The 24479-nt window shown below is 39.2% G+C and overlaps 1 protein-coding gene across 3 annotated transcripts in view; it reads right to left on the bottom strand.

Moving 5' to 3' along the window:
- DOCK10 (dedicator of cytokinesis 10) overlaps nt 1–24479 on the bottom strand; it is a 146617-nt gene that overhangs the window by 15548 nt on the left and 106590 nt on the right. For all 3 annotated transcript variants that reach the window (XM_062499414.1, XM_062499413.1, XM_062499415.1), the window contains exons 25-47: nt 22512–22581; nt 19334–19447; nt 18178–18249; nt 17628–17774; nt 16492–16575; nt 13719–13815; nt 13150–13194; nt 12513–12688; nt 12273–12389; nt 11220–11331; nt 10404–10525; nt 10204–10318; nt 9973–10039; nt 9215–9262; nt 8480–8581; nt 7500–7624; nt 7000–7112; nt 6144–6281; nt 4457–4639; nt 3815–3925; nt 2194–2409; nt 1444–1501; nt 1020–1118 (exon numbers count right to left, since the gene is read on the bottom strand). In XM_062499414.1, the coding sequence (XP_062355398.1) occupies nt 1020–1118; nt 1444–1501; nt 2194–2409; nt 3815–3925; nt 4457–4639; nt 6144–6281; nt 7000–7112; nt 7500–7624; nt 8480–8581; nt 9215–9262; nt 9973–10039; nt 10204–10318; nt 10404–10525; nt 11220–11331; nt 12273–12389; nt 12513–12688; nt 13150–13194; nt 13719–13815; nt 16492–16575; nt 17628–17774; nt 18178–18249; nt 19334–19447; nt 22512–22581 (2531 nt within the window). The remainder of the gene's footprint in view (nt 1–1019; nt 1119–1443; nt 1502–2193; nt 2410–3814; nt 3926–4456; nt 4640–6143; nt 6282–6999; nt 7113–7499; nt 7625–8479; nt 8582–9214; nt 9263–9972; nt 10040–10203; nt 10319–10403; nt 10526–11219; nt 11332–12272; nt 12390–12512; nt 12689–13149; nt 13195–13718; nt 13816–16491; nt 16576–17627; nt 17775–18177; nt 18250–19333; nt 19448–22511; nt 22582–24479) is intronic.

Here is a 24479-nt window from a genome sequence, read left to right as displayed (position 1 = left end):
TCTTTGGCATTTTGGTTCCTGAGCTGTAAGTCCTTGCAAAGTTTCAAGTTCAACACTCCTTTGTGCACAGGAATGACCCTCACAGGCTGAGGTGACACAATTCACACTTGGGGAATCTGCATGTGTCCCACCTGTCAGGTGTCCCAGGGGCACAGTCAAAAAAGTAGGAAAGTTAAAGGTAGGAAAGTGCTACTATGGCTCAATTAAAAAAGCTAAGGCATACACATTGAGATGGGAGCCTTCATTCTCTCTCAAGTTTTGAACACTGTTTAAGTTCAGGTTTAAAATCACCCAATTTCCTCACTCTAGCCACTATAATCTTTATTCAGGCAAAGTCATTTACCACTGAACTGTCTCACAACTATTGCTCTTTCCAGAAAGCTTCCATCTAAAAGGATGAAAATTTTTTCATCTTGTCCACAGATGCTTCCAAATGTATTGAAGGACTACAGTCTTTCCAAAACTGTTTCCTTCTCTCCAGATATTTGCCCTTGACCCTGGAAATTGCTCTTTGTGGAAACTGATAACATATATCATCCTGAGAATTACAATGAAATATAGGTTTCATAAACTAAATAACCACTGGCATAGAAGCTCTAAAAAAATACAAGCCTGCACTTTATTTTTAAAATAACTATCATAGATTAAAAAAAACTCCTTTATCTATACTAAGTTACATATGGATAACCAGATATTAATGCCATCCCCCTGCCCTCCCACCTTTGGATAGCCAAGGAATTGGACATGGATTTGCATGCTAAACACCAATTGACCCAGGAGGGGTCTTCCTGCTGCAAAAGCCCATAACCAGAGACATTCTGAGCAATCCATCAGAGCAGCCACAGAGCATCAGGAAAGGAACTCATGATGTTTCTGACATAGCTTTCTATAACAGCCTTCAACATGCACTAGAAACAGTTTTGATTTGGTTGGTATTTTTCCAGATCAGTTGGAAAACAGTAGCTTGATCTCCTAATCAGGTTATTTGACCCACAAACAGGCACGGTTAGATCACTCACTTCCTCCATTGTGAGTTGTTAGTAACACATTACTATCAGAGACTTGAGCATCTTCCAGGAGCATACGGGAGGTACAAATCTTTTCCATTTTCCAGTAACCTATGATATTGTAAGATGGAATTAGTACACTGCTACTGGTATGTGTTAAAACATGCATATTTAATAACAACAGACTAACAAGTGAAGCATTCTCCATTAGCACTAGCTTGCTAAACATTTAATTAAACCTCTGCACAAAACACACTTTCACTGTTCCAGTCTAAGACTAGCATTTGTGGTATATTTTAAAAATAAAACATTTGGGAAGAATTCAAGCCGCTTTAAGAATATGTTACATATAATGAAGGAAAGCAGGATAGCCAAAAATTATTTTGAACAATAACATTTATAGCTACACAGCTGGTTTTGAATATGTCGATCTTACCTTTTCTCTTCAGGTACTCTGCAATGAGAGCAGCAATATGAATATAGCACATAGCAGCCTGTAACGAGAGACCAGCACACATGGATATGTTAAAATACCCTGAATTACAGAATACATGTGATAGGGAGCATATACTTTCAGCACTGCCAAATCACGTGGCAGAAAAGGGGAGACAAAAGCAAACTAAGAAAATAAAGGATTAAATGGTGAAATCCTCCTCAAGTGTAAATTTAATGAGGTGTCTTACATGAACACATAGATTTTCTCAAGAAAACCATTCAGATAACTTAATAAATAAGGTATTCCTGGGTTATGCGGTGGAATTTTGCATCACCCATTTAGTTTTTGATGAAAATGACAACACATTATAAGCAGAGCTCCTCTCCAGGCCACAGTGGGGAGAAGAAAATCTTTTACGTGAGTTACTCACTGCTCATAACCTCCTTTACACCACATCAGCTGTGCCTGTTAGGGGTAGGCAGCAGAGGTGCCAAAGTGACACTGTCCTCAGCTTCCCTGTCAGACAGGTTAAGTCTTGCTCCAACATGTACCAGGTACTCATGATCAGGCAAACTCAGGTGAGCATATCACATCTCCAGGTGTTTTCAAACCTCTACTCTGATTTCAAATATATGAGAGAGACTGTATGATTCTCTTAACAAACTACTGTTGTTGGTCTTCCAAAGCCCTTTTCAACAGAACAGCTCAGCCTAAAGACAAATGGATTTCCTGCTCACTGATTTACATTACCTCTGATAAATCTCCATTTCTTGCGTGAATCTTGGCCATGCTTTCGAGCCATGTCCTACGTAACTCAGGTGTGCTGGCATAGGAATTTGCTAGGCTGTACTGCAGATCCACCAGCATCTCGGGGTCCTTCTCATGCTCCTTCATCTGAGCTGTGGCCATCAAAACCGTCCTGATGCGCTTGGTCAGATCCTTCACCTCTGCTGGGAAATTAACGTTCTTTGGGAAAGATAAGCAATGCATCACTGACACCATCCAAAGAGCCACATGCTGCACCCCTGAACAAGCTGAAGTTCTGTTTACAGAGGACCTCCATCCCCTTCCCTAGCTGGGCAGGCTCTGGAGCAGTACAGAGCCAGAGCATGCACACATTGCTCACAAACCCTGGCAGATTTTCCCTGATGTGTCACAGCACTACCAGGTGGCCCAAGTCAGTCACTTGCTCCACTGCCCATGTGCAACAGGTCTGCTGAAGTCAGGGAACTGGAACAGATGTTTCTCAATTGCTTACTGGGTCCAGAACTGGATCCTTGCACACTTTCCTCTGAGCAGAAGCACCGTGTGCTATAGATAGTCTTGCTTAACTACACTCCCAGCATGTCTCACCATGGGAATAAAGCACAAGTCTGGCTCCTGACCTTCTCACACTGTGCTAGATTAAAACAGAGTCCTTATATTACTCACACCAGCTGTTCTCAACATATTTAGCTCAGCTCTCCAGCTTTTTTTTTTTTTTTCAGATAAGCAGTGAAATACATTTGTTTTCAGACTTATTTCCATCCTTTGCTTTGTTTAAAAGCAAAACACAGAGTAAGTAAATGAAATTAAACTCTCCCTGCTCTATGTCACATAGAGATGAGCAAGTCACAGTAGCAGTGTGATTGACTGCAGTGCTGGACTGAAATCAAAGCTGGAATTCAAAAACAAGTAGAATTGTAATGACATCTTATTAGACAACACATCAAATTACTTCTGCTAACTATCTACCAATTTGTAGATAGATAGTTAACTAGCTTATGCTAGTCTTGTTATTAATTTCAGTGAAGATACCCTAAAGTCACCTTCAAAAAAGGACAAAATGTCCAAAGTATAAAACTGAAAATGCGCATTGACACATGTTTGGACAAGAATTGTAAAAACTAAAGACCAGAATATTTTTTCAACCATTTTAGTATAGACAATGACTATAATAGCAGTGGCAACTCACCTAAGAGTATACCTTCAGTGACTTAGCAAGGTCTTACAAAACCCAACTGTTGTACCTGTGTTTGCAGGCATCATTTACTAAACAGAGGAAAGGGAGCAATTGTAGACTAAAAATGGTTTGCGCAATTGTGTTCCATTAGTCCCAAGGCATGACCTCTGACATGAGGCAAATGAACAAAATAAGCAATAAATAACTACAATTTTCAAATAAAAATATTTTTGTTTTAAAGTTATTTTCAGTTATTAAGCTTCTGAGTCACAAACACCGTCGTGAACTTCAGATTGCCTGAGAAAGGCACACTATGAATGCATAAATCACTGGCTAATAGAGCCAGCAATTTTATTTACTGAAACATGTGCTCCTGTGAAATTGTTGACCTTTTGCAAGAGGTAGTGATTGACAAAAAATGCTTCTTACTTTCATCTGCTTGTCTCCATTAGCAAAATTATTTATAATTGCAAGTGAATGTTGAAATCGAGATCCGCCAATCCCCGCATCCGCTATCAGCTGGCTCACTGCCTTGATGAGCTGCACAGGGAGAGCAAGCATAGGATGCAATTAGCAAAGAAATCAGAGTTTAAGAAGAGTTTTTAACCCCTATTTTAGTACTTGATGTACCAGGCTAGTGTAATTTCATACCTGTCTTATGAAGGTAACATGTACAAAGGTAATATTTCAAATTTTTGTAGCTATTTACATTTTGCAGTGCAAATATGTTATTACTGGACTTTACATGTCTGTTCCTGTACTGTCAGACTCTGTTAATCCCTTCATCAGCTGTGCTCCAACTGCTGTAAGCAACATGTGAGTCAAGAATAGTCATTAATCTGACAATGCAGACACGTTCACAGCTATTGTCTCTCCCTGGAACACAGATGAGCAGCCCAAGAACAGCAGAAAATCCAATCCAACTTCAGACTTGGCAGGAAAATCAAGCTGCCACAGAGAATTGCCTGTCCAAGGACTGCAAAAGGATTGCCTTGCTTCAATGCATAAAAATAATAATGATAAAAACTAATGCACATCAGTTAAATATTGATGATCTCACACTTCACTTACCTGTAGATGGGATCTGACTATTGACTTCTGCTTGTTAAATTCAAAGTTCTTCCTCATGAAAAAATAAAGAAGAGCAGATGCTTCTGTCTGAGTTGAACGTGACCTATGGTTACAGCACTTCAGGATTTCATAGCAGAGGGAACCACAGAGATCTGCTTGTCCTTGGAAGAATGCTGATGGGAACTATGGAAAAAAATGTGTGAATATGTTCAGTACAACTCTCAGGTCTTGGTGTAGTTATTCTGAGTTAACAATTTTTTCTTAACCTTTCAGTAACTCTCCCACAGTTATTCACACCAGGGCTTAAACTAAACATAATCCCACAAGCAAATTAATATTAATTAAGAACTGTATTCGGATACTTGTACAAACAGTCTATGCCATCAAACTGGCTTCTAGAAATCCCAGACAGCAGCTGGCACACAGCAATGAATCTGCAAAGTATGCATGACAGCTAACCAGGAAAAGCTGGGGGAGTTCTGCATGGTTATAGAAGCTGTTCAGCAGAAGGAAAATACTTTGAGTAGCAAGGTCAGTGAACTTCCAGAGAGGTCAAGGGTTTGAAGAGCAGGAGACAACAGAGAAAGGCTCTCCAAACCATACCCACTGTTACCAGCAGGATGAATGTAATGTAATAGAAGACTGAGGGAGGAGAGGTGGAAATGTATAGATCTTAATTACTGCCTGAGGGGCTGTCCTGCAGGAAGCACAACAAACCTCTGCTCCCACAGAACCATGAAGGGAGAATTCAATTCCAAAAGCTACAGTATAAATGAGAAGGGCAATTCTGGATATTTATTCATTCTCCCCATTGCATGGAGTTCTTCCATTCCCAGCTATCTGGTATGTCATTTAAAGCTGTCTGTGGATGATTTACTTCATATCTCCCCCACGTCCTCCATCTGCACTACTGGGAGAAACATGATTTCCTCCTCCTTTCTCCTGAGACAACCAGAGGGAGGCCACATGCCGTAAACTCAGCTACGCTCTTGTGTTTCATAGAAACATTTAGGAACCAAGGCCAGCTTTGCTTATTCTCACTTCTCCACAGCAATTGTTATGTGAGTGCTACATTCTGGTTGGTTTTCAGAAGATCTCATTTAAGCCTGGGGCTTGGAAATTGTGCAGCCTTTGCAGTGGGCACGAAGTGCCTAATTGCCTGTGACAATTTACACAAGTGCAATGCAAGCAAAGAAACAGTTTGACACAACCATATTGTTTCCTACGTTTAAAATCAGGAATTTGTGAAACTGTATTACTGTGGATGAGGTCCTGGTGAAGTGTATGGAATACTCTCCCACTAGTTCCTCTGGGAACAGCAGTACTTACTCACTTCTGGATTCTGCAAGCCAGCTATCTGCCACAAAGGCCATGGACCTCTAGGGTTTCAAGCTTTCTACCATAGGTGGTAAAAGCAGGAAAGTCAAGGATACACCACAGAGCTGGACATCACTTGTCTACTTACATTAAAACTTTCCCCTTAGTCAATTTTTCCATTTCAAAACAGAACTGTATTTTTCAGACATCGTGAACTTCTTACTTCTAATCAGCAATAAATCAGACCATCTTTGTCACGAATAAGTATTAATAGAGTAAGTTCAGAACTCTTGCCAAGTGTCCAATTGTCCCCAAGCTGTACTTGCTGTAACATATTGATAGGCATGACTAACAGAATAAACCCAGTTACCTTGCCTACAAACAGCCGTAGAGCAGCAAAGACGTGTTTGAGAGCTGCTGCTGACTGGTTGATTTGCAAAAAGAGCATGTGCGTGTCAAAGACTTTCTTCATCAACACGTTCTGGCAGTCAGATTGTTGGAGCTGCCTCTGAAAAGTTCACAGACAAGGACATGGTGGTTACTGAAGTGAATAAACCGGAGAAGGATCTGCTGGATATTACCTCGGAGTAATAGCACTTAGAGAAGTGCTTTTTTCAGTATAAAATTTCTGGAGATGATGCTTTCCCAGCTTGCTGCAGACTCTTGCAGTTTTTCAAGAAAAGCATTTTGCTATGCCTGCACTACTCATGGATTGCATACACGATATTTAAGGGTTAGGGTGAGAGGCAGCACTAAAATGTAAAAGGAGTTGCTTGGTGTATTGTGGCTGCGAGACCTTCAGCAAGTCATCTGGGCTTGCTGAAGCAATCTGAGCAACTTTTAACCAGGCAGAGGATTCACCTAACTTGCAGAGATAGATAATAAGCAGCTGGGAAATCTGTTGTTGAAAATCTCTGAAATCTAGTGGGATAAGCATGATTGAGAAAGGGTGATGTCATACTAGACACAAGACACTTCCAAGCAGAGCAGGGTTGTACATAGCCCTGGATATGATGTAGGATGCTCTTCTTCCACCTCCTTCTATTCGGTTTGGGTACTATAAACCAATTCCCTTCTAAAAGACCTTCACTGAGGACTGGCATGTCATATTTCCCTATCCTGCTGTCTCAGACATTCCAAGTTTTTCTGTGTGCCTCCTCCCCCAGGCCTTCCTTTCACCCCCTATCCCACCAGTCCAAGCAGAAAAGAAAACCAGCAAAACATACCTGGTGATTCAGAGTGTAAAGACACAACAGATCAAGGATTGTGAGGGAAACTTCTGTAGCAATGTTTGCCTCTGTGTCTACATACTGCACAATGTCTGTTTCATTGGAGGTGCCTGCAGCATAAACATAGAAAGATGAAAAACAATTTCTTGAGTGTCCTTAAAGACGATTTAATTCTGCAATCTGGTCCTTAAGTCTCTTCACAGCAGAGATGGGTCCTAACTGCACTTCTAATCAAAGTGGTATTTTGAAGAAAACTGCTCATAGGAGATGAAAGGGGAGGAAATTTGAGTCAACTCTCACCAACTGCACAAGTGATGCGAATACATCCTTTCACTGTCTCTGTTCACCCTCAAAGGAAGAAAGAAACCTAATTGGGAAGTGGGATAGATGACTCCAATCTCATGATTTTAAGATTCTCCTGCCAAGAAAAAGTCTGTATAGAGCCTAATCTAAATACCACAGAATTCCAGAAGGAATTAAGTATTTTCTGTACTTACTTGCAGTGTTACTGTCTATCATCTGCAAGAGTTTGGGGTTAGAAAGTGCATTTTTGCCTCGAATTATTGGTAATGTTTGAGATCTGTGGTGCTTGTGGCCATCGTGACTTGAAGCAGAATGCATCCTGTAAGTGAAAGGAAAAAAAGAATAAACTACTGTGTCAATTCAGAATTTTCCATGTCAGTTACTGCAGTGCTTCTCAATGGCTGAACTAAACAAAATGATGCAAAATTCTTCAGAGAAACAAAGATGAAGGAAGTCAGTGAAGTGGACAAAACAAGTGTGTGCTGTGATTTCTTGAAATCACAGGGGACAAAACTTCCATTAAGCACTAAAAAAACCAAAAAACATCAGTTTAAATAACTGGCTGATGTTTAGAAAACTCTTTGGGTGAAGAAAAAGTGAGGTAAGTTTGGTTAGCTCAGAATATAAGACAAATATATCCTGTTCAAGAAAGAAATAATACAGTTTCTATGAGGTGAAAGAAATGATGACAAACTGACAATGACAGTAAAAATACATGTATACATATTAATGTTCTTTTAATCCTCTTTGATGCTGACAAATACATCATCAATTTATAATGAGATGCTTACAACAAAAATACCAATGATTCTTATAACTTTTGAAAAGATTTTATATTTACAACTAGTGAGAATTCAGGAAGATTTAACGCTCAAAATACAGGTAACTTTAAGAAATATACTTCCTGTTTATTTCTTTTAAAAATGTAGCTTCATAAATTTACATGATTAAAATCATTCTAGGATAGAATTACTCCCTGAACTACTCTAACCAACAGTTTTTAAGTCAAGCCAAAGAGACTGAACTTTTTTACAGCTTCAAGCTCTGGGGCCTCTGAAATTTGTTACATATTTTGTCAACCTCTTTTCAGTTAATGCTGTGACAGAGGTAGAGGGCTGGAGGATGATAGCCCAGGCTGAGGGTTTATAGAGTTGGGAATTCCATGTGCCATTACCATTGTGAGAGCAGCCCCGATGCCTGGCCAGATGAGTTTGAACCTTTAAGGGTTCCATTATTCTGGGTGGCCTGGACAAATTTAAAAGCAGCTGCAATTTTCCTGTTAAGAGAGAGAAAATAAGTGTTGATCTGTTACGAAATGTGACATCAATTTTGCCATGTCTCTGAAGGGCAAATGCAGACCTGACAAAACCTGTTGTGGAGTGAGAACTGGTTCATCTTGTGACCCTTAATTTTGACACTTCATGACATATAGACAAGTTCACTCCAGTGACATAAAATTAAAAATCAAACATCAGCTGAACAAAGTGTGCATTCCACATTTTTTCAGGGAGGTAGGAGATTTTTTATTTTATTGCTGTGAAACAATTACTTATGCCCATTAAAACTGTTCTTTCCATGACATGGATGAAAATACCATGTTCAAAAGTTCCTCGTTTGGCATATGCACAGAAATATGGTCAAGAACGGCCCTGATATTTTGGGCTGTGAATGAAATAATGGTTATCACATCATGCAATTCATCCCTTATAGAAGGTATGTACTCAGATATGCAGAACATCACAATAACATCATTTGCATGAAAGAAAACATGAAGCATACACTGGCTTCAGTTCCACAAAGAGATTCTTTCAAGAGAAAAATTGATGGATACACTGTTAATCTCATTCAAGTCTAATAAATGCTGTAATATTTAAATACTGCAACATAGAGTCAGTAACTACAGAATTACCTGACAATATTGCGTTTTCCTAGATATCTGAAATTTTGCAGACAAACCCTGAAAAATAAAACAATACATTTTATGGCTATTAATGACTCTGTACTTATAAAAAAATGCCTCAATGAGACCCATGGCATATGCACCTGCTAGTAAGCAAAAAGAATAGAATGCAGCAGTTCCCAGCCTAGGGACACACCCATGTTCTCTTTCTCCACAACGGAAGATTGCTGCCTGGTGAGATGGCAAAGGCAAAAATCTGTCTCCAAAACCATTGCTTCTTCATCAGCTAAAGGTAAATAACTCGCATTTCAACTATGAGATGGCGAGGAAATGCCAAAACCAGCTCCCTGCTGGATTCTGCAGTCATGCATAAATTGGATTGAGCAAACCACCCTGGGGATGTGAAAAGCAGGTCATCCTACATTATGTGACTCTTCTTATGGCTGGCAAGTTTTGAGGAGCTAAATATTTTTCTCAAGGAAAGAACAGAATCTCAACACCAAATGTGAAACCATTATAAAAATCTCTTTTAGGAGGAAGACCCAAAGCATTATGACCCTTGTTCATGGAAATCACAACATATTGGAGCATATGTATCTTATTAATAATGTCTCAATATGATTTTGGAAGACTATAGCAAAATAATTTAAGATACAAGAGCTATCTCAGACTATTCCAACAGGTGGATAAATCCAAAGAGGAATTGTTTGCACCCAGCACTTTAGAATATTCAACACAAAAATCAAACAATCACAAAGTAAACTTACTCTAAAATGCTGAAAAAGTCTGTTATTTCTGAGAAGGGTGCCCGCAGCCAGTAGGAAATCAGTGCATCTAAGGAGAGATATTAAAATATATTATGTGTCTGTTACAGGGACTTAAACTTAGCCCAAAGCCTATAAAATACACTGATGATTATTCTAATTTAATGTTCACATGGATTCAGCATTCACAGTATTTTACAGCAACATAAATTAAGTAGTGAGTGCAGTTTTTACCTTCCGAAATGGTTTTCATAATGTGAAGGAAGCACATAAGAAGGCTTCTAGTTTCAGCTTGATCCAACTTGTCAAAACGAAGAGTTGACCCAATCAAAGACAAAGGTCTCATGATCTGTTGAGGTGACAGCAAAGGACTTCATTAAATACAGTGATGGACTCCCACCTCTAGCAAACGCTTTCAACATTTGCACATGTACCTTTTCACACGTGTCAGTTCTCTCACTGTTTTTTTCATTGGTACTTGGGTTAGATTCAAGACTTGCTAAGGAAGCTCTGGAGTCAGCATGGTTTGCTGCAGAGATAGCTATTGATGAAAAGGCTGTAAATGAAAGTCATAGCAAACATGCTAAACTAAAACATTTATGGATACAAAAACTAACAAAATGGAGAACTTAAAATGTGTCACATGCTGGATTGAGACAAGTGCTTTGAACTTCCAATAGCAAAGCTATTGGTGGTATGTTTAGTACTGAAAACATGCAACAAGTCGAAGTACAAGGATTCAGTTTGCCATTTTTCATGGCATTGACCTGTTGCATTCTGTGAGAACCGACCTAAAGACACAAAAATCAGCGGAAAGATGCCTGAATTCATTTCCCTGAATTTTGAAATGGGGTTTGGAGGTAGTGAACAAAGTTGTGTTTCTTCCGTTAAGTCTGGAAAAACTCTGAATATTTGCCTCCACAAGACATCAGGGGTTTTCAGGAGAAACCGTGGAACTATTTTTGAGTCAGGAAGAGACTACAAGAATGAACTCAGGCAAAGGGATTTCTTAAGAGCCTGAATACTGGCATCATCCCAAAGCAGGAGAGTAAGTGAAGCAGTGGAAGTAGAACAGCTTCACAAGAGAGAGTCAATTCAAAGACACCCAAAGGGAAGAGAAACATCGAATACCATGTTTCCCTGGATATGGTATAGAAAAAGTTAATGATCTCCATGAATTCTAAGCAGAAAGCACAATGGATTGAGATACACACAGATCTGCCTATGTGTGTTCAGTGTGTCATTTGTACCTGCAATAGAGTTCAGAACATCTTTGGAAAAGGAGGTGTCCACAGAGTTTGCGTGTTTCATTGCTGTCTGGCTCTGAAACCCTCCAGCCGTGCTCAGGTCATCCCTGGATCCCTGCATTTGAAAGAAACAGAACCAGCTCCAGTAGATGATATCACTCATAACTTGGATAATGGCAGCACACCCAGGAGGCTTTTCTGACCTCAAGTTTGAGAACCTACTTTCAATTGTTTTGACAGGACAGCCTTAAAGGATGAAGGCTTGCCATAATATGCTGAAAAGTTACCTGCAATATGAGACTCTCACTGTGGAAGCTGTAAAGGACTAGTCAAGTCTAACTAGTGTTTGTTCTGAAACATTAACACAGCACTGGGGAAGGAACATTAATTGCCATTATCAATGCTCAAATGAAATTGGTTCATTTGCTGGAAGGACAAAGACAACCTCCCCGTAGAAATTTGCTGCTTCTAGTTTTTAAAGCAGCATGGTTGTAACATACCTTCTATGAAACAAACATATTCCTCCAGATGTGCAGTTTATACAGACATTTTCTGTGGCAGTAAAGTTGTTTTACAATGTTTCTGTGCCCCTTCCCTCCTTCAGTTATTTGTATGCATTCCCTCTGCCTCCTGCTTTAGCTTCTGGTCCCTCAGCTGTACCACCTTCGGGTACACCAAGTGATCCTGCAAAGACTCTGTGGGCAATGGGAGGTTTTCTTTACACCACTGTGTCCCAGCCCCCTGTCCTGAGGACACGTCCTCAGACCCCAGCCTGTGGCAGAGGTACTGGACACACTGTCTGGGGCTCCAAATCTCTAATTCTGAATTTCCAGCCCTGGGACAGCAGTGTCCTTTTCCAGACCCCCATTCTGTTCCTTGACAGTACAGACCCCCAGAACTCTGCAGGTGCTCTGTATATTGAGATGTTCCAAACTAAACTTTGCACATTCAAATATATCAGTAAGTTCAGAACTGTATTCTGCTACCTAATTGGTGACCAGCATAAACTCGGACCTCTTCCAAAAAAAAAAAACCAAAAACCCTCACATGAATTACCTGATCAGAAGTATTGATATTGAAGAGGAACATATCTTTCATATAAATCCTTGGCATATTGTCCAAAAGCATCCCATAGAGTGGCATATACAGGTTTGCAATTTGTGCTTGTTTGGCCTAAAAATAAAAGATACAACATAATCCTCAAGAAACTAATAAATATATACCAGTAGCTGAGGAAGTTTAATGTACGTTTCAGTACTGTATGAATATGCAAATGGAAAAGAACAGTTTCTTTACCGGCTCTGCATATCGATCATCAAACGAATGCTTGGCCATCAAGTTTTTAAGCACAGCCAAAGCCAAGTGCCTGATATCCTGGTCCTCTTGCAAGGCAAAGCCAACCTCCCGCAGCAGGACTCCAATTAGGAAATGCTTACGGCAAAACTCATTAGTCAGTGTGTACTCTGGAATGTCTTGGAATAGAACAGACAAGAATGTTTAAATTAATGTTTAGGTTACATACATCCTCCCCCCCACTTCATTTGTCAAATGTTCAATCCATTCTTAAACCTTGATTTCTTGGTCTGACTGCCTCATTCTGCTCCTTCAATTCTCAGAATGAACTAATCTAATATTATTATCTCTTGAAATCACGCATTTTTTACTATTTAATAATAATAATAATAAGAGGTGATTTATATACATGTTCCCACATGAGAATCTCAACTGCTTGCTCATTAGACTATTGACTTCCTGGAGGCACAAAGTCCAAATTGTTGTTCCCATATCTCAAGCTAGAAGAGTTCTAAAACACGGAGGTTGAGAGCAATTTCACTTTGGAAAATGATAAATAACTTTTTCTAATATTTGCCACAATGCAGTGGCAGTGGTCAAAGTAATTCTGCTCACTTTTATGCAATCATATTGCTCATACCTGATGTTCGATATTCCTGTGTTGACTCTGAAGGTGTCACAGTGTCTTCATTTTTCATAAACAGAAGAAAATGGGGAAAAACAATGTACTTTTAAATTATTTGTAAAAAAAATATTTGCTTGCTTTTTAAAAGATTTGACTCAAAATTGAACTAAACAGCTTCTAGTGTTAAAAAAAGCCCTGAGTGTCAAAACTGAACTATTTTTTTGATGCTGAAGTAAAAAGAAGACAGGAGCCCATTGTTTGAACTGTACCTGTTGAAATCCTTTCCTAGTTCACCACCTCCCAAGGCTACTGCAGTACCCTTATTGATTTAGTAGATCAGTCATCACAAAAATTCCAGTTACAACTTCCAGTGAGAAGCTTCCACCTCCCCTGAGCTGCCAGAGGTTGTATTTATTTATATGAAATGATGTTAATCACACTGCTTAAGTACCACACCTGAAAAGCTGCTTGGGGCTTCTAAGCCTGACCTACAGGCACTGCTCTGGAGAGAGTTATTTATTATCTGCTCTTTGACCTCCCATCAAGTCACTGTTGTACAGAAATCCTCCTGAGGGGGGCCTTACCAGGAATGTTTGAAGACCGTATGGGCAGGCACAGAGGGATAAAGTGCTCATGGTGACAGACTTCTTGGAGAAAGCCAAATTTGAACTGGTGTAAAGTCTGGAAATCACAACAGGCAACGGTTCAGTTCACATTAAAACATAGAAAATGGTGAGAGATAGCTATACTAGTACTTACCTCTATCTCAAACTTCACACTCATACCCAACAATGAAACCTTAGAGCTTCTTATGCCAAGCTGCACAAACAAACCTGTGGTTTTCATCCCTGCATCCCTGTTATCAAAAGAATTTGTCACAGACAAACAAGCTTTTTGGATTTTTAAACTATCATTTTTCATTGAAGATGTACTGATAAATCTAAATTTGATCCAAACTAAACACTTAAGGTATCCTTAAAGCTACACTGGGTCTTTTGATGACATATACTATAGCATTGAACCATAGTGAAGTATCTTCTCCAGTCTACAGAAGTTTTGAACTATCGTAGTTATTATGACTTTTTTTTTTTTTTTTCCTTTTAAACAAAGTTTAAGCCACACAGGTCACACCTAGAGCTTACAGTAGTAAAAGCTTCCTTTGTTGATGCCAATGAGTTCCACCTCCAAGGGATTTGGGTAATATATAGTTTAGTATTATTTCTTTAACATCTCCCTTCAAATAAGCCAACCAGATCATTTTTGGAGCCTTGCACCTACCTCGAGAATTCATCATTCCCTCTGTAATGATGTGACATTGAGATATAAAGATAATACACCATTTCCAGCAACACATTTTTATTTCCATCATCTCATCTCATTGTCCTCAGTGGCCAAGCAGTCATTCTCAGTCATTCAGCAGCAGGGTTACTCTGAATGCCCTAACACTAGAAAACACTTGTCAAAGTCTTCCAATTTGCATTAAAATTGAATTGTAGCATTTCTGCTGCCACCATCAGGCTGGGACACCAGAACATGTACTCTTCTGAGTCTAGCAAGTAGGGAATGGTAGGGAATTTTCCCCTGAAATTTTTTATTGCACTGTAGTACCTCTTCAGAAATACAGCATATTAGCCAGACATGCTAATAGCAAATAAAGAAGTGAAACATCTCAAATGTGTTTCCCAGGAGGAACTATGACATTTTGAGGGAACACAGCAATGTACTGATTGATTTCTAATGAGGTGTTCAAACTTTTGAATAAATGTTTCTCAAAACAATATTTAAATGTCAAAATATGGAATACCATAAGGTATATTTCTGTGGAACAGAAATTATGGTGCTTCATCCAGAATTGCAATAAATTCAAAACTGCACTGCTACAGACTGGTAGACCCACAAGATATTCAGGCAACAATATACACTGCTAAATTTTCTGAAAAGACAGGTCAGACTGCAACATCTTTTCTTCTGATACATAAATAATTCAGTTAAAGAGGCAAAAAACACACAAAAAGAAATCTTGCAGCACATTTAGAAGACTGACTCTTGCTTAGGATTGGACTGAAACGAAAATGATGCAAGGCCTCCCTCTCCTTGAGGTCAAAAATCTCTGATTTTATTTTGTGACTATTGTTTCCAAGAACCACAAAGCCTGCTCCAGCTGCACATCTGTCACAACTCCATGGTGAATCTGCTCCCACACACACTGGCAGATAGATCTGAAGGGATGCTGGCAATGTTCACACACTTCCTGCCAAGAAGGTGCTGAATACTGCTCTGCACACTGATTAATCTCAGGCTATTCCACTGACCATTGATGGGGTTTTTTAATTAAACATCTGTTTCTCTGGTTGAATGTATTTAAGGAAGTTCAAAAAGTGGAAACAGTTTTCAGATTGCATAATATTATTTACAGAATTACAGGCTTCAGTCTATGACATTAATAACTGAGAGACTCCATTTTACAGCTGTTCCAGAGATGAAGTGAAACACCTGAGTTCAGAATGAAGTTGGTTTTAGTAAAAAGCAAAGCAGGCCTGGAGTAATCTCATTCTTTAGCTACAAATGCACATATTGCCCCAGTAAAGAATGAATTAAAAAAAGTTAATGGACAAAAGCTTTGTGAGCTTTTTGGGGAAAGATGAATCATTCAAAGTGTATATCTTGACTACATTGTGTTACTATATATATGTTCATAAACTCTGGCATGGAAGAGAAAAAGCCTGTGACTCATCCTGGTGGATGAAGAGCAAAGGAGCCATGCTGAATAATTCAGGGACCTCTTGCTGTTTGAAATTTATTGTTCAAAATATATTAGTGACTATTGCAGGTATTATAGAAGAAATTCAGGCTCCAGGGAATTTTCCTCATAGCACAAACTAATTTGGAGCAGATTTGCCTTCTTGCATCATCAATGAGGTAAGAGCATGGCATTCACACAAAGTAAAGACGTTACAGTTTCACTTGAGTTTACACAATGACAACTTTTTCATATGCTCTTACTTTGTTCTCCTCAAAGAAAATTACTGCCAATTTCTGATACTTATAAACAAGTGTACCTTCAAAGAACTAAAGCTTAAAATCAGTCCTTTGGATTCTTAGGTCTGAGCAGTGCAGAGTCTGGTCTTACAGATCTCACTGAATAGCTGTTTGAACAGAGCTATTTACTTCCAGAGAAGGGGACACATGGATTAAACCCAGGAGGATTTAATCCATATTTACTCTAAATATATTCACTGACTTGAGTTCCGAGCCTGCTGAAATCATGGATTCATAAATAGCTTCAATATAAAAAAATACTCTGCTAGTCAGTCGCTTTAGAAAAAACAGACACAAACAAATAAATCAGAACCATACCTTGCTGTCTCCAGCTCCAAACATACTTATATAGTTGTTGACCATCCTGAACACAAATCCACGATCCATAAATGTAAAACAGCGCTAAGAAAGGGGGAAAATGAATTACTGTTTTATAGGAAGAAATCCAATACATGGCCTCAGTTACCTGGCTGATCACTTTGTGTCACCTGTACACTGGAATCATGTGCATAGGCGAGGTAAGTCTTAAGCAGGTCAAGGAACATCAGGGACCTGGTGAACCCCCTTAATTTTTACATTTATTTTTAAGTAATAATGAATTAATCAAACTTTTCATTTTCACTATGTCTGCAGCCTAAAGTAACCACTACAGTGTACAGTGCACTCGAGAAGGCTTGTCTAGTGGCAGTCACTCCTGTATTGCAGCACTGCATCCATCACTGGAGGTGGCAGGTGATGGGAGCTGAGCTGAGCATCTGCCTCAGTGACAGGGCAGGGACTGCTGAGGAATCAGTGCAGCCACAATGCTCATTGTCTGAGCTGTGTTCTCTCTCTGGGACAAAATGTGACACCATTGCCTCATGATGAGAAGAAAGCTCTTCCTCACTGGTGGGGCTAAATACTGACAGAAGGTGTGAAGGTTTTGAGAGCCTTGGTTCTGCAGTTACTGACATGTTTTCCTTGCAGAGTCAGCCTACAGGGCAGACAATACAACCTTGAATTCCCTCCTTCTCTGCAGTTCCTGATTACTGCAAAACTACCAAAGCCGCCTTCTACACACATTCAAACATGATTCCTTGATTAGGAACAATTAATCCACCCACAGTCATCCAGAATTCCAGCATTTAAAAAAAGAAAGTATCAGCTCAAGTCTAAAGTCACATTCCTTACCAAATATTTTACCCATTTGAATATAATATAAGAATCTGCAAAACTTGAAAATGGATTCTTTAAGAGCACAGACAGAAATTAATTGCAATTGCTTTAGAGCAGATTTATATGAAGCTTGTGCATCCTCAAAGACTAACTGAATAATCATTCACCACTGAACTTGGAAATTGAGCCATCATCCACATAGAACTGGCTTTACTCCATTTGATTAGACTAGACTAGCCTGGAGTTTGTATTACATATGGGGAAATAAGTGCATGTGCTGTAATAACAGAACACCTCACCTTGAGAAATTTGGCAGTGCTGTAGTTTGCATTCCTGGTTTCCTCAAGAGCATCTTTGTACTTCCAAACCACATGGTCTGCTAAAATACTCACAAGTGTGTCCAGCTCAGTTTGAAATGATTCTGGAAACCTCCGAGTTCGAGAAACCTAATCAGGGAACAGATCATCAACTTAAGGGTGTAGGATGTTGCACATCAAACATTCAGGCCAAGAATAAAGTCAGTAAACCACAGGCCATTCAACACAGAATAAAAATATTCCTAGAATTCCATGGATCCATCCTAAACACAAACTCCAAACAGAAGAATCTGGTCCTTAGGAAAGTGGAAAATATGTCCTCAACTGATCCTCAATCTCTCTCTGCACAATCAGGAACAGGTTGGAGCCAGCATGTAATATAATGTTCTTGTAGGTCAACCAAATATTTCACCAACTATCACAGGATTTATTTTATCAGCCAGTCAAACAGTTAAGTTCAAGTAAATACAGGTGTATTTGCCAGGATTCTGCAACTTGTATTTTCCCCAAGAGATTTTGTATATAAACTTACCTTTGTTTTGTTTGTATCAACCAAATGCTGTGCCATTGATTTTAAGATGACTGCAAAGAAGAACCAGGAATGCTGTTCAAAAGAAGGAAAAGAGTGAATGAATAATGATTACCTGATAAACACCTTATGATGCATTACCATTTCTTACAGATGGATTGCATGTCTCAGTAATGCACAGTGTTAAACACTATGTGACAAATAAATTTAAAAATCTAAGTGCCATGCATTTGAGTTACACTGGGTCATGTCCTTAAAGAGAGGTGAAGCCATCTCAGGCATTTTGTCACTGTGGCTTTTTGCAATAAGGAGCCTCCAAGCACCACTCCTACAAACTTCCCATTCCTTCTGAGCATTGTCTTCATGGTTTGCTTGCAGGGAGCTGGCAGAAAGGTGTGATGCAGAGAACTGTGGAGAATAGCCTGCCTTGTGAGTTCAATCAGATGGGTAATTGGCACAGAAAAAGATGTTCACCGCTTGAACAGGGTGGCTCTACAAATACCATTTGAAATACTGAATAGGTACAATACAGATTAATATCTCAGGATATACATGAAACAAATACACTCCAAAAGCTTATACACTGCAAAAAAAAAACCCCAAACCACCCCACAACAAACCCAAACACAAGCACTTGTAGCCCAAGATTTCTGCAGGTTTTCTGCTTTTTTCAGACTATTTTTTTGCTAATGACTCAATAAAGAAAATCAGAAATAGTTCATTTTAAACAGGTGAACACAGTTTTGCCTCTGGGAAGTCCTGGGCTGGACTGGGTAGCTGTTGTACCATAACCCAGAGGCTCAGGGACAGACCTAACAGATGTATGAATTTCATAAAGATCAATATTCCCCCTGCATCCTCCAAGTTAAAAATTAAAACAGAGTATCTTAAAATTTATACCATACTGTGTAAGAACTAGGTCTCAGGCTCTGACTGAGCAGAAATAGACAGGAGGAATTTTATTATGCAAACCACAGCATCCTGAGATACATGTTATGCTGAGAACCTGCAGTAGCTCTGCTAAGTCTGTTGAATCACTGCAGGACATAATTTGCACAAAGGTCACACAGGGAAAAGAAATAAGAGAAAGAGATAAGTGAGTTTCAGGCAGAAAACCAATAGTAAAACTACAAATGTGCTAATCCAAGCTATCATTCACCTTTAAAACCTGTTTCACAGTTACTTGTTCATTTGACTTCAGCAGACCAGTCACATTCTTGGACAGCTCCTCATGGACAGTTCTTTCATCAAATGATTTGGTCCTGAACACGTACTGAGGAATAAAGAAAAAAAAGGAAAACTTTCAAAATGTGCACTAAAACAAATACAAAAAAGCCTCAGTAGGAGATGATAAATTATTTCTGCGTTGCTAACAGCTGACAAACTTTGCTGACAAAAGATCTTGACTGAACAATCCATTCACATGAAGTTTAATTTCCTTGGCAGTAATGGCAAACCACAGCTCCCCTACAAAACCTCAGTTTTAAACACAGCTTCCTGTTGATTTCAGCTTACTGTGAATCAAGAGGAAATTGTGCTTAAAATCAGCACTATGATTGACCTTTCAATAGATGATAGGATCCTGACACCTCCAAACTGCCTTTCAAGCCATTGCACCTGAAAAGGAAAGAAAAAGCAAGCAGAGGAAATGTGGAGGGTTTTCCACCCACTTAGTCCAGGTCACCTTTAACCTGCTCCTTCCTTCCGGTGGCAACAGCTACTCAGAGCTGGTAACAACTCTTCATCCTGAAAGGTGTAGAGCAGCACTGCAGCTGACTGATGGGCAAAACAGTACCCCCTGTAGAAACTGAGCCCTCAAGAGAGGAATCTACCTACCAAGTTGCTAGGAAATCATAAACCTACTATGAGTATTCAACAATTTAAGATAATAATTTGGTACCACTGCACCTACCCTAAAGCAAGAGCTCTGACAGGGCATCAGTTGGGATCAAAAATCATTTCAATATAACCAGGTTGGCAAAAGAAACAAACATCTCTAGAAAACAAGTTATTAATATTCAGCTTTGTTTCTACAGCAGATGCCATAAGCTTCTCCCTGTGCAGTTTGGCACTTCTGGGTCCAGTTATTTAAGTCAGTGTAATCTCACATTATTGCTGCTTTGTGAGTCACAATTCTCGACTTACTTATTTCCAAAACAGCATTTGTAAAGTAGGTATTTGTTTCCTCATGGATGGAAAACAGAGAGATTACCAGTTACTGGGTTTTGACTGCTGCTGGAACTGACAAAACAGACCAAATGGATTTATGGTGTGACTTAATGATCACCTGAAGTTTCAAAGACTATAAGCTGGTCATGTAGTAGTTATCTACTGCAATTTTGAAGAGTTATTGAGTAGAAGAGGTTTTAATACCTGTTTAATTAACTACATTAATTTACATGTTACATTGATTATTTTTTTGGAGCCTGAAGAGCTCTGCTGGATCTCAGCAGAATTCTTCTGCGCTTAAATTGGGGTACTTGGGACTTAAATTGAACTACTCAGAGGCTGAGGTGCATGACCTGTAAACACATACATTCATAAAGTAGGACAGTAGATCCATGCCATGCAAATATCAATCAACAGTTGTCAACACTGAAATTAAAACATTTTCCCATTTAGCAGCCTAACTCCTATCATATTTTCATATTTCTACCCATGAACATGCTAAAGTCTCCAGTTTATCAGGACTCTATTTGCTTTCACCTTATTCCTAAAGTGAAACACCTCCCTCCAAGCTTATGTCTCAAATACTACTCATCATCCACAAATGAAATGTACTTTCTAAGAGGTACTTGTTGCACAGTGAAGCAGGATGTCATTACAGACAGCACTCCCCACAATTGTTTGTCTCTCAGTTTCTTTCCACAACTGTGGGGGATCTCTCATTGCTATCATGATCTCCATTAGTTCTATCACCACTGACCAAAGCAAGACAAGAGAGAAAGCAATGGCAATATCTACTTCAGCTCTTTGAATACCCTTCAATTCTCCTCTATTCTGCTTTTTGAAATACACAGATAAGTCAGCAAACATAACACTCAAAGATATTACAACTTTCTCGCTACTGATTCATCAAGTGTGACTAGAACAAAATTTACCATCCCTCTCCACTGCAATTAAACAAGAGGGAAAACAACAAAGGCAAGGGAAGGGAATAATAAGTATAATACCTTTAATGGGGTTCACTGGTCTATGGATTTTTCTGTCTATGACAGTAGCTGCAGTTAATTTGTACTTCTGCTTAAAAACACTGGTTCATAAAACTCTCAGCTTATAAAGCTGTTACCCAAGTGTATTGATGATGAGATAGTTGCTGGTCAACAGCATTGTTCATACTCATTTAATGGATGTCCAAATGATACAGAGGACAAGGAGATCTTCTTTAAAGAGGCCACTCCTTTGTTTTTTTAAGTAATACTACAGATTGTCCTGAAGCAAACTCCATACACCTGCCCATATATATCCTAGTCTTCAAAACAATAAAGGATTAAGAAATGCTGAAGAAATAGGGAAAAGACATAGAATCTGAATTGCACAGATGAGAAAAGAATTTATGTACAATCGCACATGCAAAAACAAGGGATCTTGAGACTAAAATAATGATTTTATAGCCTAAAGTTTAGTTACAAAGCTGTAGCTTCCTAGGAGACATGAAGCCATCTGGCAACCACGAAGAGCCACCTTGTTCATAAAAAATGGCTACTTGTGGATCCTTTTCAAGGGACTGAAAGTAAAGGGATCACCCTACAAGGGCAACTTGTACCTGTATAACATAGATGGCCAGATATTTTATAGTGATAAATCTCATCACCATCAAGAGGACTGCAAGTAGCATCAAATGTCTCTCACTATCTATCTAGTTGAAGTTTCATGATCTATCTAGTTGAAGTTTCATGATCTTTCATGTTATCTCCCCCTTCCCTTCTCTCAAACCCTGCACAGGGGGAAATTCTCCATTTAGCACAATTTCACAAAGACTGGCCCTAACCCTACACTCCTAAAAGCTCAGTGGTAGTACATTTGCATGAGGTTTTGGTTCTAAGATATAAGTTCTAGTTATCAGCTGAATGCACTGCAGCTTCTCTCTCCTGTGCTTGCTCAACTTGGTGTTCTATGGAAAAAAAAAGCTGCTGCAGCAGCAGAGATCTGAGCAGCTGCTGGTCCTCAACAGAAGAGCTTTAAAGTTTCTTAACCACAGTGGCAGAAAGCCATGAAGCAAATGCAGAAAAAGCTACAAACAAGTACAACTAAGAGTAAACAGGAAAAAACCCCACAAAACCACCAAATCCAACTCATCACTCCACAAAATATTAACATTCCAACACCAGCCATACCATCACGTAAGAATTGATGCAGTTGTCTAGTTGTTCTTCATGGCACTTGGCAACAATGTTGGTAAGAACTCTGCAAGATAAAAGAAGAACAAAAACTGAGCTATTTTTGTGTCATATGGCAGAGAAAGTCTACCTGATACTCACATTGTCCTGTTCTTGTAAGCTCCTGTAAAACAGTGCATGAGGGATGTGATCCAAATGATGAATATCATGTGCAAAATCTGTCCACTGGGAAAAGCCAGTCATTTCTTGGGCTTCCCACTCACTTGGATTGTGCTCTTATACATCCATTTGCTTAAAATTGCACCCAGTGTTAAGGATAATAACTGTACTGTCACCACAACAAGAGAAAATACTAACTAACTGAACTTTATGCAGGCCTTGGATACTTTGGGAAAACAAAAACTAAAATACTTCAATGAAACAGAGAGGCAAGAGCACCTTTCTCCAGGAATGCTACCAGCTAAGTTCTCTCAGGTCTTTGCAATTGTGCAAATCCCCTGATACTTTGCTTAGGCAGGCACAGTTCAAAGACAAGCACAAGCCTGGACTGCAGCACTCTCTTCTCATATCCTTGGACTCAGCCCCAGCACTCAGGCTGAGCACAGCACCCCCAGTACTGCACAGGAGGGAGAGGCTGGACACTGAGACACCACAGACAAGATTGGGGATCAGCAACAGGGAAGAAAACTGCTTGGATCACACCAGCACTCATTCTCAAAACCTGAGCTCCTACAAACAGCAGGAAAATGAGAACTGCAGCCAAGTTTTCTCTTCAATTTGTATGAGGACCATCTTTGACATCATCCTGTTCCAGAAAACAGAAATCTAGGCAAGTAGTCCTCAACTTGACCATATCCTTTCCTTTTGATTATTGGGACTTCATTTTTCCAGGATACTTAATACAGAAAAGACTGCAATTTTATAACCTTATTTTTATGTTAAAGAATTTAGGGATAGGCATAGTAACAACATGACTAAAATAGATTAATAATATGCCTGACTGTGGCACACATACAAGTACTCCCTTTGACTAGCTTGGTGATTTGAGTGACTTCTGGCAATTATGGGATCCAAAACTTTAAAAGACCCTTAATTTATCTCATTTCTTGCTGTTAGTAGGAGAAGTGCAACTTGTAGCAAAACACAAAAGCCATGACAGAATTAATTGTGCCCATTCTGATCTTTTAACCTTCATTCTGATTTAAAACTGAAATGAGTTCTGGCAAAAATGTGACAGGGAAATGATGACACAACTGGGCCCCCAGACAAGTAAATAACCATGAGTATAAAAGGAATAATATTTTCTCCACAACACATAAGCCAATCCATGCTCTCATTCTGTTGTTGCTTTTAGTAAGTTCAACACAAGCTGCTTCAAGCTATTCAGAACAAAACACAGAGTGTATATATAGGACATGTCAATGAATGACACACACACACAGCAGACATGCATATTCCCATTGCCATCAGCTCTGCCAGCACAAAAGACAAGACACCATGCATGCAAGAAAAACACTGAGAATCCTGCTTTTTCCTTTTTTTTTGGGCCAGGTGCGTGTATAGTCAAAATTTGAAGCAGGGAAAAAAAATAACATCCCTTCCATTCTTCCATCTAATCATTAAAACTGTATTTTAAACAGCTGCTTCCTCTATAGCATTTTTCCAGTCAGTTAACTGATACTGAAATTCTACCCTGGCACACAATCTATCATTTTCTCTAGACTTAACATCAGTTAGACACAAAGGTGTCCCCAGCAAAGGTCTGCTGGCCTCTTCCCCTTTAAAAATAGTCTGCAGTGATGAAATCACACATACTTATGAGGAAAGGCTCTTTCAATCCTAGTACCTAGCTGTGGTAAAACTGGACTTTGCCCTGAAAAATGCCATGATCCTTTCATAAAGCATATTGAAACTTTGCTTTCCAAGGCTAAGATGGGGAACTGCTTCCTTGTTCTGTTAAGTTTC

This window comes from Cinclus cinclus, chromosome 10, assembly GCF_963662255.1.
Source record: "Cinclus cinclus chromosome 10, bCinCin1.1, whole genome shotgun sequence".
NCBI lineage: Eukaryota > Metazoa > Chordata > Aves > Passeriformes > Cinclidae > Cinclus > Cinclus cinclus.
This window is presented reverse-complemented; position numbering and strand designations above follow the sequence as displayed.